At 42.3% G+C, this 18,003-nt stretch overlaps 1 protein-coding gene across 1 annotated transcript in view; it reads right to left on the bottom strand.

Annotated features, from left to right (window-relative positions):
- LOC136885383 (zinc finger protein 383) overlaps window positions 1-16,659 on the bottom strand; it is a 61,623-nt gene extending 44,964 nt beyond the window's left edge. Inside the window, exons 1-3 of the mRNA XM_068230268.1 lie at window positions 16,581-16,659; window positions 8,018-8,154; window positions 6,197-6,306 (exon numbers count right to left, since the gene is read on the bottom strand). Coding sequence (XP_068086369.1) covers window positions 6,197-6,253 — 57 coding nt within the window. The 5' untranslated portion in view covers window positions 6,254-6,306; window positions 8,018-8,154; window positions 16,581-16,659. The remainder of the gene's footprint in view (window positions 1-6,196; window positions 6,307-8,017; window positions 8,155-16,580) is intronic.
- Window positions 16,660-18,003: the final 1,344 nt, after the last annotated feature.

Here is an 18,003-nt window from a genome sequence, read left to right as displayed (position 1 = left end):
TAACTTATGCCATAAGCTCACCATATGTAGACTCTGTTGTCTTGAAGCTGAAGATGTGTGGATCTCTCGTACCGGCTGTCTCATCTGTTGTTGGATTCCAGTCCTACTTATGCTTTTCCTGCCTTTAACACTTCCTACTTTACTCCTTACATAAAGACGTAATGAGTCCTAATTTTAAGTGCAAAACCAACATGGGTTATGTTAATGGAGAGAATACACTTGTATTCTTCCGTATTACAGAACAGTAGCATAGCTAAATTCATAATAAAAGCTCTCCTTCCCTATACTAGTCATAACCAGTCTCCCGTTGACTACCTCTCGTCATTGAGATAACAAGTCCCAATGAGAGTAACTTTTGAGTAGTATCCTACGGTACTACTCAGATGCGAAGTGAACTAAGTTAAAATGTTCTCCGATGTGCAGACGTAGAATCGTAGTAAGAGTGTCTTCCAAGAGTGAGAATCAGAATCAGAATCCGAATACAAGTGACAATCAGCTCACAAGTAAGAATAAGACTGTCCTCTCCAGCTCTTGTCTACGACGTATATAGGTTCAAAAGTCTCCTTCCATCAGCCATATCACATGGTCCCGTAAGATTCGAGGTCTCATCCCTTCTCCTATGTATTGCTGTGAATCCATCACGTTGCTTCAATATGTTCATTCACATAGGCTGAAATTTCCCGCTGAAATAATGCGTCAGGTAGCTAAGTTCGAAAAGTGGGCATTTATAATGTATCAACTGTCTCTTCATTAGGTGAAGTACTTTTCCTGGAAACGGGCTGAAATTAGCCTGCTGACTCTGGTTACCTCACAATGGCTATTGGAAAATTTACTGCAGGTTGTGTTGTTTGAGTCATCAGTCCATAGACTGGTTTGATGCAGCTGTCCATGCCACCCTATCCTGTGCTAACCTTTTCATAACTACGTAACTATTGCATCCTACATCTGCTCTAATCTGCTTGTCATATTCATACCTTGGTCTAACCCTACCGTTCTTACCCCCTACACTTCCTTCAAAAACCAACTGAACAAGTCCTGGGTGTCTTCAGATGTGTCCAATCATTCTATCTCTTCTTCTCGTCAAATTTAGCCAAATCGATCTCCTCTCACCAATTCGATTCAGTATCTCTTCATTCGTGATTTGATCTATCCATCTCACCTTCAGCATTCTTCTGTAACACCACATTTCAAAAGCTTCTATTCTCTTTCTTTCTGAGCCAGTTATCGTCCATGTTTCACTTCCATACAATGCCACGCTCCACACGAAAGTCTTCAAAAACATCTTTCTAATTCCTATATCAATGTTTGAAGTGAGCAAATTTCTTTTCTTAAGAAAGCTCTTCCTTGCTTGTGCTAGTCTGCATTTTATGTCCTCCTTACTTCTGCCATCGTTAGTTATTTTACTACCCAAGTAACAATATTCATCTACTTCCTTTAAGACTTCATTTCCTAATCTAATATTTCCTGCATCACCTGCCTTCGTTCGACTGCACTCCATTACTTTTGTTTTGGACTTATTTATTTTCATCTTGTACTCCTTACCCAAGACTTCATCCATACCATTCAGCAACTTCTCAAGATCTTCTGCAGTCTCAGATAAAATAACAATATATTCGGCAAATCTCAAGGTTTTGATTTCTTCTCCTTGGACTGTGATTCCCTTTCCAAATTTCCCTTTGATTTCCTTTACTGCCTGTTCTATGTAAACATTGAAAAGGAGAGGGGACAAACTGCAGCCTTGCCTCACTCCTTTCTGGATTGCTGCTTCTTTTTCAAAGCCCTCGATTCTTATCACTGCAGACTGATTTTTATACAGATTGTAGATAATTCTTCGTTCTCGGTATCTGATCCCTATCATCTTCAGAATCATAAATAGCTTGGTCCAATCAACATTATCGAATGCCTTTTCTAGATCTACGAATGCCATGTATGTGGGCTTGTCCTTCTTGATTCGATCCTCTAAGATCAGACGTAAAGTCAGGATTGTTTCACGTGTTCCTACATTTCTTCTGAAGCCAAATTGATCTTCTCCCAACTCAGCTTCAACTTGTTTTTCCATTCTTCTGTAAATAATACGTGTTAAAATTTTGCAGGCATGAGATACTAAACTAATGGTGCGGTAGTTTTCACACCTGTCAGCACTGGCTTTCTTGGGAATAGGTATAACAACATTCTTCCGAAACTTGGATGGGACTTCTCCTGTCTCATACATCTTGCACACTAAATGAAATAACCTTGCCATGCTGGTTTCTCCTAAGGCAGTCAGTAATTCAGAGGGAATGTCGTCAATTCCATGTGCCTTGTTCCTATTGAGGTCTCTCACAGCTCTGTCAAACTCTGACCTCAAAATTGGGTCTCCCATTTCATCAGCATCAACAGCCTCTTCATGTTCCAGAACCAAATTATCTACATCTTTACCTTGATAGAACTGTTGGCTATGCTCCTGTCATCTTTCTGCTTTGTCTTCTTTCCCTAGAAGTGGTTTTCCATCTGAGCTCTTAATATTCATACACCTAGATTTCCTTTCTCCAAAGGTTTCCTTGATTTTCCTGTATGCAGCATCTACCTTTCCCAGGACCATACAGCCTTCGACATCCTTGCATTTCTCCTTCAGCCATTCTTCCTTAGCTACCTTGCCCTTTCTATCCACTTCATTCTTTAATCGTCTGTATTCTTTTCTGCCCTCTTCATTTCTAGCATTCTTGTATTTTCGTCGTTCATCAATCACGTCTAGTATCTCCTGAGTTATCCACTGATTCTTAGTTGATCTTTTCTTCCTTCCTAACATTTCTTCAGCAGCCCTACTGACTTCATTTTTCATGACTCTCCACTCTTCCTCTATAGTGTTTCCTTCAGCCTTTTAATTTAGTCCTTGTGCAACATGTTCCTAGAAACAATCCCTGACGCTCTTTTCTTTCAACTTGTCTAGATCCCATCTTTTTGCATTCTTTCCCTTCTTCAATTTCTTCAACTTCAGATGGCATTTCATGACCAACAAGTTGTGGTCAGAGTCCACGTCTGCTCCTGGGAAAGTTTTGCAATCCAACACCTGGTTTCTGAATCTCTGCCTAATCATAATGAAGTCTATTTGATACCTTCCAGTGTCTCCAGGTCTCGTCCACGTATACAGCCGTCGTTTGTGGTGTTTGAACCAAGTATTGGTAAGGACTAAATTATGATCAGTGCAGAATTCAACCAGCCGACTTCCTCTTTCGTTCCTTTGTCCCAATCCTAATTCTCCTACTGTACTACCTTCTCTTCCTTGGCCTACCACTGCATTCCAGTCTCCCATCACAATTAGATTCTCGTCACCTTTTACATATTGTATTAAATCTTCTATCTCCTCATGTATTCTTTCGATTTCTTCATCATCCGCTGAACTAGTAGGCATATAGACCTGCACTATTGTGGTGGGCATTGGTTTGGTGTCTATCTTAACGACAATAATTCTTTCACTATGCTGGTCGTAGTAGCTTACTCGCTGCCCTATTTTCTTATTCATTATTAAACCAACTCCTGCATTTCCTCTGTTTGATTTTGTGTTGATAATTCGGTAGTCGCCTGACCAAAAATCTTGTTCTTCCTGCCAACGTACTTCACTTATGCCAACTACATCTAACTTTAGCCTATCCATCTCCCTTTTCAGATTCTCTAACCTACCACAACGATTCAAACTTCTAACATTCCACACTCCGACTCACAGAATGTCAGTATCCATCTTCCTGATGATCGCCCCCTCTCGTGTAGTCCCAACCCGGAGATCCGAATGGGGGACTAGTTTACCTCCGGAATATTTTACCCGGGAGGAAGTCATCATCAGTACATCATTCATACAGAGAGAGCTGCATGTCCTCAGGAGTTAGTTACGGCTGTAGTTTCCCCGTTGCTTTCAGCCGTGTAGCAGTACCAACACAGCTAAGCCATGTTGAGTATTATTACAAGGCCGTATCAGTCAATCATTCAGACTGCCGCCCTTGCAACTACCGAAAGGCTGATACCCCCTTTCGTTTTTTTTTTTTTTTTTTTTTGCTAGTTGTTTTACGTCGCACCGACACAGATAGGTCTTACGGCGACGATGGGACAGGAAAGGGCTAGGAGTGGGAAGTAAGCGGCCGTGGCCTTAATTAAGGTACAGCCCCAGCATTTGCCTGGTGTGAAAATGGGAAACCACGGAAAACCATTTTCAGAGCTGCCGACAGTGGGATTCGAACCTACTATCTCCCGAATACTGGATACTGGCCGCACTTAAGCGACTGCAGCTATCGAGATCGGTGATACCCCCTTTCGATGAACCATTCGTTAGTCTGGTCTCTCAACAGATACCCATCCGATATGGTTGCACCTGCGGCTCGGCTATCTGCATCACTGGGACGCGCAAGCCTCCCCGCCGCGGCAAGGTCACATGGTTCCCAGAGGAGGTACTGCAGGTTATAAATATGAATGATGTTGAAATACTTTACCCAATAATTTGTTCGTTCAGAATACGTTATAGCCGCGATACAAAGAAATGAAATGATGATTGAAATGGATGATAAAAACCCTATATATATATACATACTAATTTAAACATGACCTATCAGTGATTAAATATATACATCTTATCAATTAATTATATAGTTCAATAATTGAAAACATGCAGTGATGTCCCAAACATCACACAGTTCACACTTACCCCTTCATTAATTTCTTTGAATACTGACATACTGCCATTACATGCCATAACATTACCTGCACTGACTTGAACATCATTTTGGTTATTGGAATTTCTCATTACTTCTGAGGCACCTTGTACTTTGCGATTACTTTCATTACTTTTAGGAATAATTTGCTCATCAGAATGAACACAATAATCACTGTCACCATCAGTACTGTTACTAAGATCTTCGAAAATCACGTGGCTCGATTTCAGAATCTCCTTGATTCTAAGAGTATAAGAAAGTACTCACTTCTACAGCTAAATAAATGTTTCCAGACAATTGCTTGCTTTTCAAAGACTTTCAAAAGTGAAGATAAAAGAAGCAGTATTCAGCTGGTGCCATCTGGTGTCCAATTATAAACCTACGATGGAAGAAAGACACAGTTTCTCAGCAAGATGATCGCACTTGACAAAACCGTGCACTGTCTTTATTTGAGATTCAAGGTAAATATGAAACTTTATACCTTTAACAAATTTATTATAATTTATTATTAATCCATCCATTCACGTAAAAATCAAATCTCTGGCAGGTAAAAATAACTGGGAATACCAACGTAAGAAAAACATTAGCCACCAGACTCATATTTCTAGTCTCCATAGTGACCTGGCACCCAAGATGTTTAGAGTTCTGTTTTTATTAAGAACAATTTGAACATCTGTGCACATACAAAAGATAAATTATTTCCAAGATTATTGTTTGTTTTAGAAATTGAAAAACTATGACACTATCAAACAGTAATCCAACCAGAGTCTCTGTATGCTTCAGAATGACTAGGATTAACAACCAGAAAAGGCAATGAAGAAATCAAGAAGAAGGAAAGGCAGATTTTAAGAAAACTTCTCGGACCAAAAAGATGTGGTGACACATACTGATTACACTGTAACAAAGAAGTGTATAAAACATGCAGCAAGATTTCAGATACAATACGTAAATGAAGCGTTAAATTCTTTGGACATATTTCAAGGATGCCTGACGGCAGACTCATCAGAATTTTTTTAACCATTTCAAGAAGCCCAATAGGAAAGGCATCTCTTATGATAAATGGTTTGTTAACACCAAGAGGAATCTGCAAGAAATTAATATCATGGATCAAGACATCTACAACAGAACCACTTTCAGGAACATGACACACACATTTGGGGGTTTTTAGATCCAGAAACAGTGATGAAGAAGAAGAAGAAGCAACATTGTACGGCTGCAAAGAAAGAAGCTGTAAGCAAGACAGTGAAAGAATACTAGTGCCAAAGAAAATTGAAGTCATAAAGAGTTATTTACGTGGTCCATAGCTGGCCAAAATCGATTATGAATGAAAATAAACAAACATTTGGAGGAAGAAGAAATGGCTTACTTGGTGCAAGTTTGGCTGACACTCATTTATTTTTTTTACTTTCACTAAGTCATAACAGACTAAGGGCAAAATCAAATGTGCCCCTTCAAAACTAATAAATCGAGGTGAAGCTTTAGAAAGAAATACAGTGGGTCTGAATAATAATACTCACATCACAGAGTTCCTCAGGCCACACAGGCTCATTCTTAATGTCCACAGGAAAATCCATAATGCATAATTTATGTCCCCGCAGATGTCACATCAACCTCGGCACAGTACATTCTGTGTGACAGGAAACAAACAGCAGGACTCAGCAATGTGCAGCCAGAACAAGAATGAGGAAGATTAATATACTGATTGAGAATTATGAAGAGAAAATACTACACTTAAGAAAATGGAAATTGCAACACCATGAAGGCATTAGTCGTTTGTGTTGATTTTCAAGAGATGGAACGATGCCATGTAGGTATGTAAACTATCAAAGTTTCAGACCCATTCAATTGTTGCTACAGGTCTCCCCACGTGATTGGTCGCGGAGGAATCAACTCCAGTATACAGACTCTGGTGTACTGTAGTTGACTTGCAGTCTGTGCAGTGAAGTGTTCCCCGTCAAACATGCCTCGACGACAGAGAAGAGCATGCTATCAACAACTGTCGCCGTTTGAGAGGGCTCGGATAATTGGGCTGTGTGAGGCTGAATTATCGCTAAGGACTGTCGCTGCACCTGTTGGCCGACAGGCTTCTACGGTACAACGTGTATGGCAGCAGTGGTCAAATGAAGGTACCCACACTTGTAGACCTGGCACAGGCCCAGCACGACAGACAACTGTGAAAGAGGATCGCCGCATCATTTGGATGGCCCCGATGGAACCCCATGCAACAGCAGCGCAAATTCGAGCAGCTGTGGCACCCCACAAACAGTTGGTAATCGCCTGCATGCAGCTGGCTTATGAGCCCGTGTCCCTGCAGAAGGTGTTCCATTGACTCCACAACAGCGATGTTTAAGGCTGGCCTGATGTCGAGAAAGATCGACGTGGGTCGACGAATGGCATAGGGTCGTCTTTAGTGATGAATCACGCTTCTGTCATGCTTGCATTTATCGCCGGAATCGTGTGCGCCGACGTACCAGGGAGAGGGGCCGCCCAGGTCTTATTGTTGAGAGGCACACAGGGTCAACACCAAGCATTATGGTCTGGGGAGCTATTGGCTTTAATGTGAAATCACAATTAGTGCTTGTTGAAGGCACTATGACTGCTCGACAGTACGTTGATAGGGTATTCAATCCAGTGGTTTTCCCTTTGATGGCGAACATTGCTAATGGAATGTTTCAGCAGGACAATGCCTGGGTTCACACTGCACGCATCTCCAGAGAAGCTCTCTATGACATCACAACCTTAGAATGGCCTGCCAGATCCCTGGACCTCAGTTCTATTGAACATGTGTGGGACATGATGGGTCGACAACTGGCCAACCGTCCTCAGCCACCCACAACTCTGAAACAACTGACCATGCAGTGCAACAAGCATGGGCCACAATTCCTCAGGAAGCGATCCAGGGCCTTCTTGACTCCATGCCTCGACGAATTCATCAATGTATTGCAGCTCGTGGTGGGCACATCCTGTATTGATTGTTGTCCAAACTTGCAGTCAGAGGGACCTGAAAGTGTAATCATCAAATCACAACTGAATACTTGTCCTGCATGTTCAATTGCAGCAATGTAGCACCACTCCTTCTGGGTGTTGCAATTTCCATTTTCTTCAGTGTATTTGAAGATGAATTAGAACAAACATATGTCAAATAGGGTCATGTATAGAAAGATAGGAACATAAGTGAAAAAAAACCAGAATGGTGGTTCAGTAGGCTACTGGAGGAGAGAACAGTAGATACAGGAGAAAAAAAAAACAAACCAGAAAACACAAAATGATAAATACAATTTCTACATATTCATACACAATATTGCCTTCAAACAGATGAACTCGCTCCCCTTTAATACCTATTCTTTTATATCCACCTCTTCTTAGTCCCAATGAGCTCCGTTTTGCTTCACCGGGATGGTGGTAAGGAAGAGGCCATCTTGACAGATCTGCAGTCTTCAAATGGGAGGTGCGGGATACGAAGAAAGCCAGAATTCTGGAAAAGGGGAAGAGACAGATGGCAATGTGAAGATGTAGAGAATGCCAATGTTTTACAAGTAATTTTACACTTTATCCTCTATGCTCGAATACCAAGTGCCACCTCCTTTCATATTTAACTGTTTATATCACGGCAGGTTTTTAGTTCTAAAAAACACCATGAATCTTGTCCAGTAGGGCACCCCTGGTGGTCAGGAGTTTCATCCGTTGAACTGCAGTGGCTAAGAGTTGCAAATACAGCTCTTTTCATTTTAGGTAGGTAAGGAATATTTTTAAGGATTGCATTTGTATAGAAACTAATTGGAGAGTACTCTCTTTAAGCATACGAAATGTACACTGACTGACAGAGCAAATGCAACACCAAGAAGGAGTGGTTCGAAAGGGATGAAAGTTGGGAAAAAAACAGAGACGGCACGGACGAATAATTGATGTTTATTTCAAACCGATATGCAGGTTACACAATGCGCACGGCATCGACTCAGTAGGATGTAGGACCACCGCGAGTGGCGATGCACGCAGAAACACGTCGAGGTACAGAGTCAATAAGAGTGCGGATGGTGTCCTGAGGGATGGTTCTCCATTCTCTGTCAACCATTTGCCACAGTTGGTCGTCCGTACGAGGCTGGGGCAGAGTTTGCAAACGGCGTCCAATGAGATCCCACACGTGTTCGATTGGTGAGAGATCCGGAGAGTACGCTGGCCACGGAAGCATCTGTACACCTCGTAGAGCCTGTTGGGAGATGCGAGCAGTGTGTGGGTGGGCATTATCCTGCTGAAACAGAGCATTGGGCAGCCCCTGAAGGTACGGGAGTGCCACCGGCCGCAGCACATGCTGCACGTAGCAGTGGGCATTTAACGTGCCTTGAATACGCACTAGAGGTGACGTGGAATCATACGCAATAGCCCCCCAAACCATGATGCCGCGTTGTCTAGCGGTAGGGCGCTCCACAGTTACTGCCGGATTTGACCTTTCTCCACGCCGACGCCACACTCGTCTGCGGTGACTATCACTGACAGAACAGAAGCGTGACTCATCGGAGAACACGACGTTCCGCCATTCCCTCATCCAAGTCGCTCTAGCCCGGCACCATGCCAGGCGTGCACGTCTATGCTGTGGACTCAATGGTAGTCTTCTGAGCGGACGCCGGGAGTGCAGGCCTCCTTCAACCAATCGACGGGAAATTGTTCTGGTCGATATTGGAGCAGCCAAGGTGTCTTGCACATGCTGAAGAATGGCGGTTGACGTGGCATGCGGGGCTGCCACCGCTTGGCGGCGGATGCGCCGATCCTCGCGTGCTGACGTCACTCGAGCTGTGCCTGGACCCCTCGCACGTGCCACATGTCCCTGCGCCAACCATCTTCGCCACAGGCGCTGCACCGTGGACACATCCCTGTGGGTATCGGCTGCGATTTGACGAAGCGACCAACCTGCCCTTCTCAGCCCAATCACCATACCCCTCGTAAAGTCGTCTGTCTGCTGGAAATGCCTCCGTTGACGGCGGCCTGGCATTCTTAGCTATACACGTGTCCTGTGGCACACGACAACACGTTCTACAATGACTGTCGGCTGAGAAATCACGGTACGAAGTGGGCCATTCGCCAACGCCGTGTCCCATTTATCGTTCGCTACGTGCGCAGCACAGCGGCGCATTTCACATCATGAGCATACCTCAGTGACGTCAGTCTACCCTGCAATTGGCATAAAGTTCTGACCACTCCTTCTTGGTGTTGCATTTGCTCTGTCAGTCAGATTATTTCCTTTCTATTTCCACTCCTACACAACCTTCCTCAACCCTGTGCCCATTCTCTTTAAAACATGGTTTACACATTCTTTCACTTTAGGAATGTCATCAAACACTTTTCTTTTGTCAGATGAATGTAGGTCTTGGTATCTCCATCACAGGGGCATAGCTGGGGGGGGGGTGTGTCTTACTGGGGTTAGAACCTTCCCCCATGCATAGAATTTTTGCAAAAAGAAAATAAACAGAAACTGACAATAAACTATAAACGGCTGGGCTGAGTGGCTCAGACGGTTCAGGCACTGGTCTTCTGACCCCAACTTGGCAGGTTCGACCCTGGCTCAGTCTGGTGGTATTTGAAGTTGCTCAAATACGTCAGCCTCGTGTCGGTAGATTTATTGGCACATAAAAAAACTCCTGCAGGACTAAATTCTGACACCTTGGTGTATCCAAAAAAATAAAAGTAGTTGGACGCAGATACTTACCTCTCCTCATAAATTGCTGTGGATGGACTTGAACGAACTAAAACAGTTTGGAACTGGACCCATGCGTACACTAAAGGGGAGCAAAAGGACAGACAGGCAAGGACCCATATCCCCCATGAAAAAAATAATGGATCAAGAAAAAATGGGGTTTATTACCAACACACACACAATATTAAAATGAAAGCAAAATTGGGAAGCTGCATTAAAAATTACTTACATAACTGCAGAAAAATAGAACATCAAGTAGGATCCCGTTCGATGACAGTAAGTTATGTGTTACACGGCGACAGTGCATACGATAGCAGTATTCACTTCCGTACGACCGCATACAAATACAAACTTGTTTCAAAAAATAATGTGACGTGGAACACGTTATCGAAGGAATCAGAAAATTGAACCACGAAAGGAATAATGCAGTAGTACAAATGCGGACTGCACACATATCAACAGTTAGCATATCCGTGCTCCAAACGAGCATCCACTCGATGCTAGCGTGTCACAACAACAATGGCAAAGCACAGCCTCTCAAAGGAGCAGAAGCAAATGAAAAAAAATGTTGCCACAGTTACAAAAACAAAAACTAATCACCGACAATGGAGCAGATAATGACCTAGAAATCGGCCAACTGAAATGAAAACAGAAAAGACAAAGAAATAAAAACCAAATCAAGATTACGAGATACAGAGAGTATTATAAACCGCACACAGACAGACACAACATGCGCGCGCGCGCACACACACACACACACACACACACACACGTATGAACAAGAAGAGGGACCCAATATAAATTCAACCCAGACCAGGCTGGTGTGTCAAGGCATGTGGTGTATACTTACGCGCAGGATAGCGACGGATATCATGGACTTACAAGCTTGATTTGAACACCACAGATACAATGCTGGACTGCCACGAAAATAGGCAAGGCTGATCCAAATATAATTGTAGCAATCTCAACTTTCCTCGACCCGCTACCCGGTACATCCAAATTGCCTCACATGGACAAACATGGATTAAACCCTGCAGCGTCAAATCATACAATATACCAATACTCAGCCATGATTCAAAATGATGAGAAAACAGAAGAGCATGGTCTCAAAACCCACAAACACAAAGGCCCAAACAAATAGGTAGGTAAATACCACTCTCCGCTCTTGCGCGTGTGCACACAAACAAGGAAAGAAAAAATTGAAACACACACAAAATTAATTAACTAAAAGCCTACAAAGACAGGTAATAAAAGACTACGGGAATGCAATTACATAGAACCATTCTTGTAACTATGGCACGTGAAATGAAATACCTGGGAGCAGCACATCTGGATCCTCAAAATATTTACGTCAATCGAAATAATGACTCCCAGCAGAAAGCCGAGCGTTGAAAGAAGTAAATCCACAATAATGGCAATTCGTAGATCAAGCAGCATATTTTAAATCCCAGTTTGTTCATCATTTTCGATCCCTCCATTGTTCGTACCACAAGCAGACCACTTTAACACCCGGAGAGCGAGAGACAGACTGTGTATCAACACAGATGGCTAGAGCGCCATCTTCAATGAGAAACTATAAGTTTCACGTCACATTCGGGTAATGTTATCGCTAATGGCGACAACGACAGTCAAGAAGAAGTAGGAATAATAAACGAAGTGCATCACCAAGGTAGACTTGGTTTGGCACACAATTCACTGTAAAACTATTGGCCTCAATCGTATTGTTCTTGTTCTGCATCTTAATGTAAGATTTTGTAGTGCACTGCCATCTGAATATTAACATAATTCAATTGTATCAGTATCCTTATAATGACAAGTCATGCATGTGTACACCACACACACTGTGTTATATCAGTATATTGTAACTATAACACCCCCCACCACCTGCCGATCCTGGCTACGCTACTGCTCCATCGCATAGCAGTGTTGAATATCTCATCTTTATATTCTACAATGGATCTCTTTCACAGGTGATCTGCTGCAACCACTTCTAGTGCACCTGAATAACCCTCATAATTCCCCACTGCTTCCAAATCAAATCAATCACTACTGATCTGCATTTAGGGCAGTCGCCCAGGAGGCAGATTTCCTATCTACTGTTTTCCTAGCCTTTTCTTAAACGATTGCAAAGAAATTGGAAACTTATTGAACATCTCCCTTGGTAAGTTATTCCAATCCCTAACTCCCCTTCCTATGAATGATTATTTGCTTTTGTGTCACTCAAACCAAACTCCACATTCTGGAGAATCTCCAAGTTCAGCTTTGGCAACTGTGCACACGACAATATTTTAACAGAATTTTTACTATGTCTACAGTGTCACTATCCTTTGTTTGATTATCACTAAGGGCTAGGTTTTCATATACCACCACCTTCCTACTTTCTCTTAGGACTTCTCTTTATAGTTTACTTTCCTCCTCATTCAACATAAGTTTTTACAGACATGCACTAAATTCCTATACTTCTTTATTCCCTGCATATTCTAAGCCACAGTTTAGAATCCCTTCAACTACAACATGATTTACTGCAAAAGGTGATCACTAGGATTTGCTGCTCAAACGAGAATGGGTATAAGATGAATTTACCACTCAATAACTCTCACATTTTACCACCAGTTTAGCATAGAACCCCTTATTTTCTATAGGTTGTACAACAAAGTATTTCTCTTGGCATTAAGAACATTGTAAACCCTGAAACAGATGCATCCAAGTGCTTCAATGGACAAGTATGTACTCATCATCACCTTGCTGCAGTCCAGATTCTGAGCTGTGACTGTCAGTGGAATGTCATAGCTTTCTACTGCTAGCACTCACTTTATATGAAGTACTGTGGCATGTACTAGGGGTAGTAGACAAGCATTCTCTTGAAAAAGGTCCAAATTCTTGTTCAAGTTTCATAGGTTCACTCTTTTCAGAGAGGTTATGTTTTTGTTGTTTTCACATAGCATTCTGAAGTTCTATTTCGCGCCGTTTTGAAGGTCTACCTTTCGGTTTTGCCCTCCGAATTCGGTAGTTTTCAATTTCAAAAATACATACGAATAAAGAACTACCGGTACAACAAACTTCTAGCTAAAAGCAAATGAAGAAACATAACTTCAAACCAAGTAAAAATAAACAACCAACAAAAATACTCAAATACTATCATTGTACGTACGTATGTACTATCCGCACACTTTAAGTTGATGCATTTGTGTACAGGGTGAGGAGTAAGGAGGGAGCTGTCCCGGTATCGATAGTGCTGCCTGGTGCTGCCAACTGAATGAAAATGAAATCTGAATTGAATCGATAGTATGAGCGATCGATACTACACCTTTATTTACATTAATGTACAGACAAATCCCTGTCAAAATTAATGTGTATATGTATGTTCAACACGTTATTTACATTAATTTACAGACCAATCCCTGTCACAATGAATGTGTATATGTATGTTCAACACGTTATTTACATTAATTTACAGACCAATCCCTGTCACAATGAATGTGTATATGTATGTGCTCCACCTTTATTTACATTAATTTACAGACCAATCCCTGTCACAATGAATGTGTATATGTATGTGCTACACCTTTATTTACATTAAGTTACAGACAAATCCTTGTCACAATTTATTTGTATATCTATATGTTACATCTTTATTTACATTACATCTCAGACAGATCACTGTCACAATCGTCACTGCATTCTCCTGTACTATGCATTATAATGTCGTCCATGGCTATTTCCATTACACCGTCGTGTCTCCAGTAGTCCTCCTCCAGTTCTTTCACTTTCCGGCAGTACCCTTTCCAATCTTCGGCCGATACGGAACGGAATGCCTCGATGGTTAGTCGTCGAAGGTTAACGGCTGACATGTCTCCCGTAATGTTCCGTCCTTTGAATTCTCGTTTGATTTTTGCCCATGCCAATTCAGTGGCGTTCAGATCACAGTTGTATGGAGGGAGACGAAGGACGACGTGTCCTTTTTCAGCCGCCATGACGTCAACAGCATAAACTGTATCAGGAGGCCTGTGTTCCTGAACTAATCTATATAGAGCCTCTTTCCTTTGACTTGCGTCGCAGACAATGCCCTTCCCCTGTAGCCACTGGACCATTGTCACGCGTGTGTCATACCTCGATGGTATTTTATCCACCTGTCGAGAATGATATGGTGCATTATCCATCACTATCACAGATGCAGGAGGCAAATTAGGGAGCACAGATGTTTTGAACCATTTCTCAAAATTGTGGGCATTCATTTGGCCATGGTAATCGCCTTGGGTACTTCTGGCGTCAAATATTAATTGTGCTTCTCGTATGAACCCTTTCTCAGATCCAACACTTGCAATTATTAGCCTTTTCGTAGAGCTTCCCCAGGCTGTAACACCCACAACATCGTTTCCTCTCTGCCAACATTTTCCAGTTGTTGTATTATTGTCAATCCAGGACTCGTCCAAGTAAAATACTTCCTAGCCTTCCTCCCTAGCATGTTTAATTTGGACGAGGAAGCGTGCCCGCCAATCAACGACGTCTGCCCTCTCCAGCAATAAAACACGTTTGTTTTGGACTTTCTTCCAAACAAAACCCATACCTTTCAAAACTTTTCGGAGGGATGTTGGGCTCCACGACCACTTGATTTCTTTCTGCAGCACAGGGATCAGTTTCTTCACGGTAGGCACCACTTTTTGGACGGTATAGAAGTTTTCGATGGTGTCCCTGATCACTCGTTTGTCGCGATCACTCAGTTCTATCTTCCCTTGCGTTCTCACCCTACGAGCAAGAGGAGAACAGCATATAACACTTGCACATGACAACCTAATAGTATCCATCATGATATTGGTTAGAACCGCTTAGATAGACTGGTCAGAGGGACCTACCTCTTTTTACCAGGGGAGCGTGGAGATTCGCCGGGGTGAGAGGCAGAATATGCCTTAATCCTATTAATAGTCGAAGCAGATTTTCCTGTATACGCGGCAGCGCGTTGAATAGCCTTGTTGAGGGGGACGAGGAGCTGTTTCTGTTTTTTCTCCAAGGCACAGCATTTTGCAACGTTTGCTATTATTTTTCGTGCCTCGCTGTGTATAACCGGCTTTAGTCGTTTCCTTGGAGGAGTTCCAGGTGCGTCCTTGGATGTCGACGGATGTTCCGAACTCATGTTCCCTACTAACCTATAATATATGGGGGAGCTGTGTTATATACACAACAACAGTACTTAACGTGTACGCCAGATGTCGCATGGCTTTGTTATGTCAACAACAACAGTACGGAACATGTACGCCAGATGTCGCACGGCGATGCATAAGCGATTCATAGTTTGTGTTGCAAAGGTTGCCAGTACGCATCTCGAAGATCACTGAGGTCGACCGATTCAGCACTAGGGTGTAAATGCACCAAGATAAAGTGTGCGGACAGTATGTATGTAGGCCTATGTATGGTCAGCCCTCAGCCCAAGGGTCGGTTGGATCCTCAACAGCCTTGCTGTCTTAACAGCTAATTACTTATGGTACTTTATTTTCTTTAATTATTAACAAAATAATTAGCGGAAATAGCCATAAAATTGCGTTCGTCGCGGCTAAGTGATTTGTATAGCACCACAGCAGGTAGTGGAGATTTTGGATGTGCTGTGAAGAAGGGTAGCAGGGGAATATCTATTTTTTTTTGCCAAGGTCATGAACACTGAGTTATAATTCACCCGCTTGCCGCACGCATTCGTCAGTTTGGCAGTCTCTTTAGTGTCCGTTAGTTTCTTAGTGTGTAGTCAAATACCGTACTGAAGGATTTTTAATGATATAATCACGGCGTACCGTACTTCTATTTAATTGTAATGCGTGTTCCTTTGTGAAAGTTTTATTGTATAGTATTGAATCAAAACGTCAAAAAACTATTATTATCTCATAAGTTGGTAAACTGTCAACCTTCACCTCTCTGTCGAAATTCGCTCAGGGCAAAAAAATGTTATCATTTTGTAGCTTTATTTTTCCAGTTTTAGATTGTGTACCCCGCTCCCCCATTGCTGTATCTCATAAGCTCGGGTATTTTTTGTTGTCTGTACATCCCTCCTCCCTCTTTCTAATTCCCAATCGCCGCTACTGCTAGAGAATAAAGCAATTTACACGTAAAATAAGAGTCTGTCATGATTGCAGACAGAATGGCCCTATCTCAACATATTACAATAACTTACGTCACATTTAAATTACCTACATAATATTCTCCGCCTGATTCTTACCATGCGTCACCTGCTATGACTCACGACTTCATATTTCTAGGTGTACCCCAGATTTCTCTAGCTGGGTTTCCTTTGTACACTTCTCTTTCGATATCACGAACAGCCTCTTGCAGTTCGAACAAATTGGGGTCACTCGCTTGGCAACTTGCTTTTTTGTTTCCAAGTCTATTAACTACAAGACGCAGAGTTTGTGAGCGATCTCGGATTTTTGTGAGTGTGAGCATTCTGTTCGCTGTGAGCTCTTACGCTGGCTCTTCCTTTGTATGCATTAATTAAGTTACACTCAGAAGGAGAGATTCTCTATTTCTTTTTGGAATTTTATGGGCACAAGCTTTCGCACGTTGTGTAATACCAATTTCTTTTTCTCCTTCCTCAGAATATATGTTCTTCTTACGCTCTGCTTCAGCAGATCAACTGAAGTAGGTGTTAAGCTGTTTTGACCATCGAGTGGAGCGGCCGCGTGTCATTAATGGAGCCAAGGTCTGCATTCGGTAGACAAGTGGGTTCGAACCCCACCGTCGGCTGTCTTAAGAATGGTTCTCTGTGGTTTTTCATCTAGGCAAATGCTGCGACAGTTCGTATTCGTAGGTCGCAGCCGATTCTTCAACCTCGTTACGCAGTGTCATACACCATCATTCCTTTCATCTTCATACTTTCTCAACTGAGGTTGGCGTCAACAAATCATTTTAAAAATCCGTTCGAAAGATGAACTCCGACGCGCAAGTGCTCATTGAAGGGAGCAATGTACATGTGATAGAAATCGACATCAGATTATATAATCACAATATAAACACATACTACAGTGATCAGTGGTAAAAATATTGCTGGTACTACAAGATGAATTCATGTTAAATTGTTAATTTTTGATTTCAAGTACCTGTTTAGGTTGTTGTTGTTGTTGTTTGAGTCATCGGTCCACTGACTGGTTTGAAGCAGCACTCCATGCCACCCAATCCTAATATTTTCATTTCTATGTAACTACTGCATCCTTCATCTGTTTCAATCTACTTGTCATATTCACACCTTGATCTACCCCTACCGTTCTTACCACTTGTACGTCCCACAAAAACAAAATGTACAAGCCTTGGGTGTCTTAAGATTGTGTCCTATCATTCTGTGTCTTCTTCTGGTTAAATTTAGCAACATTGTAAGAATTGTAGGATGTAGGAATTGTACATTTTTCTGCAAATTGGGTGGAAGGTATCTCCTCTCACTAATCCAATGCAGCATCTCTTCATTTGCGATTCTATCTATCCATCTCACCTTCGGCATCCTTCTGAAACACCATATTTCAAAAGCTTCTATTCTCTTTCTGAGCTAGTTATTGTCCCTGTTTCACTTCCATGCAATGGCACGCTACAGACAAAAGTATTCAAAACGTGTTGCTTGTGTTTGTGTGCATACGAGGCTCGTGGTTTTTGCGGCATTAGGAG

The sequence above is a fragment of the Anabrus simplex genome, chromosome 14, assembly GCF_040414725.1.
Source record: "Anabrus simplex isolate iqAnaSimp1 chromosome 14, ASM4041472v1, whole genome shotgun sequence".
In the NCBI taxonomy this organism is placed as follows: Eukaryota; Metazoa; Arthropoda; class Insecta; order Orthoptera; family Tettigoniidae; genus Anabrus; species Anabrus simplex.
The sequence above is the reverse complement of the archived record's forward strand: the minus strand, read 5'-3'. Positions and strand labels throughout refer to the sequence as shown.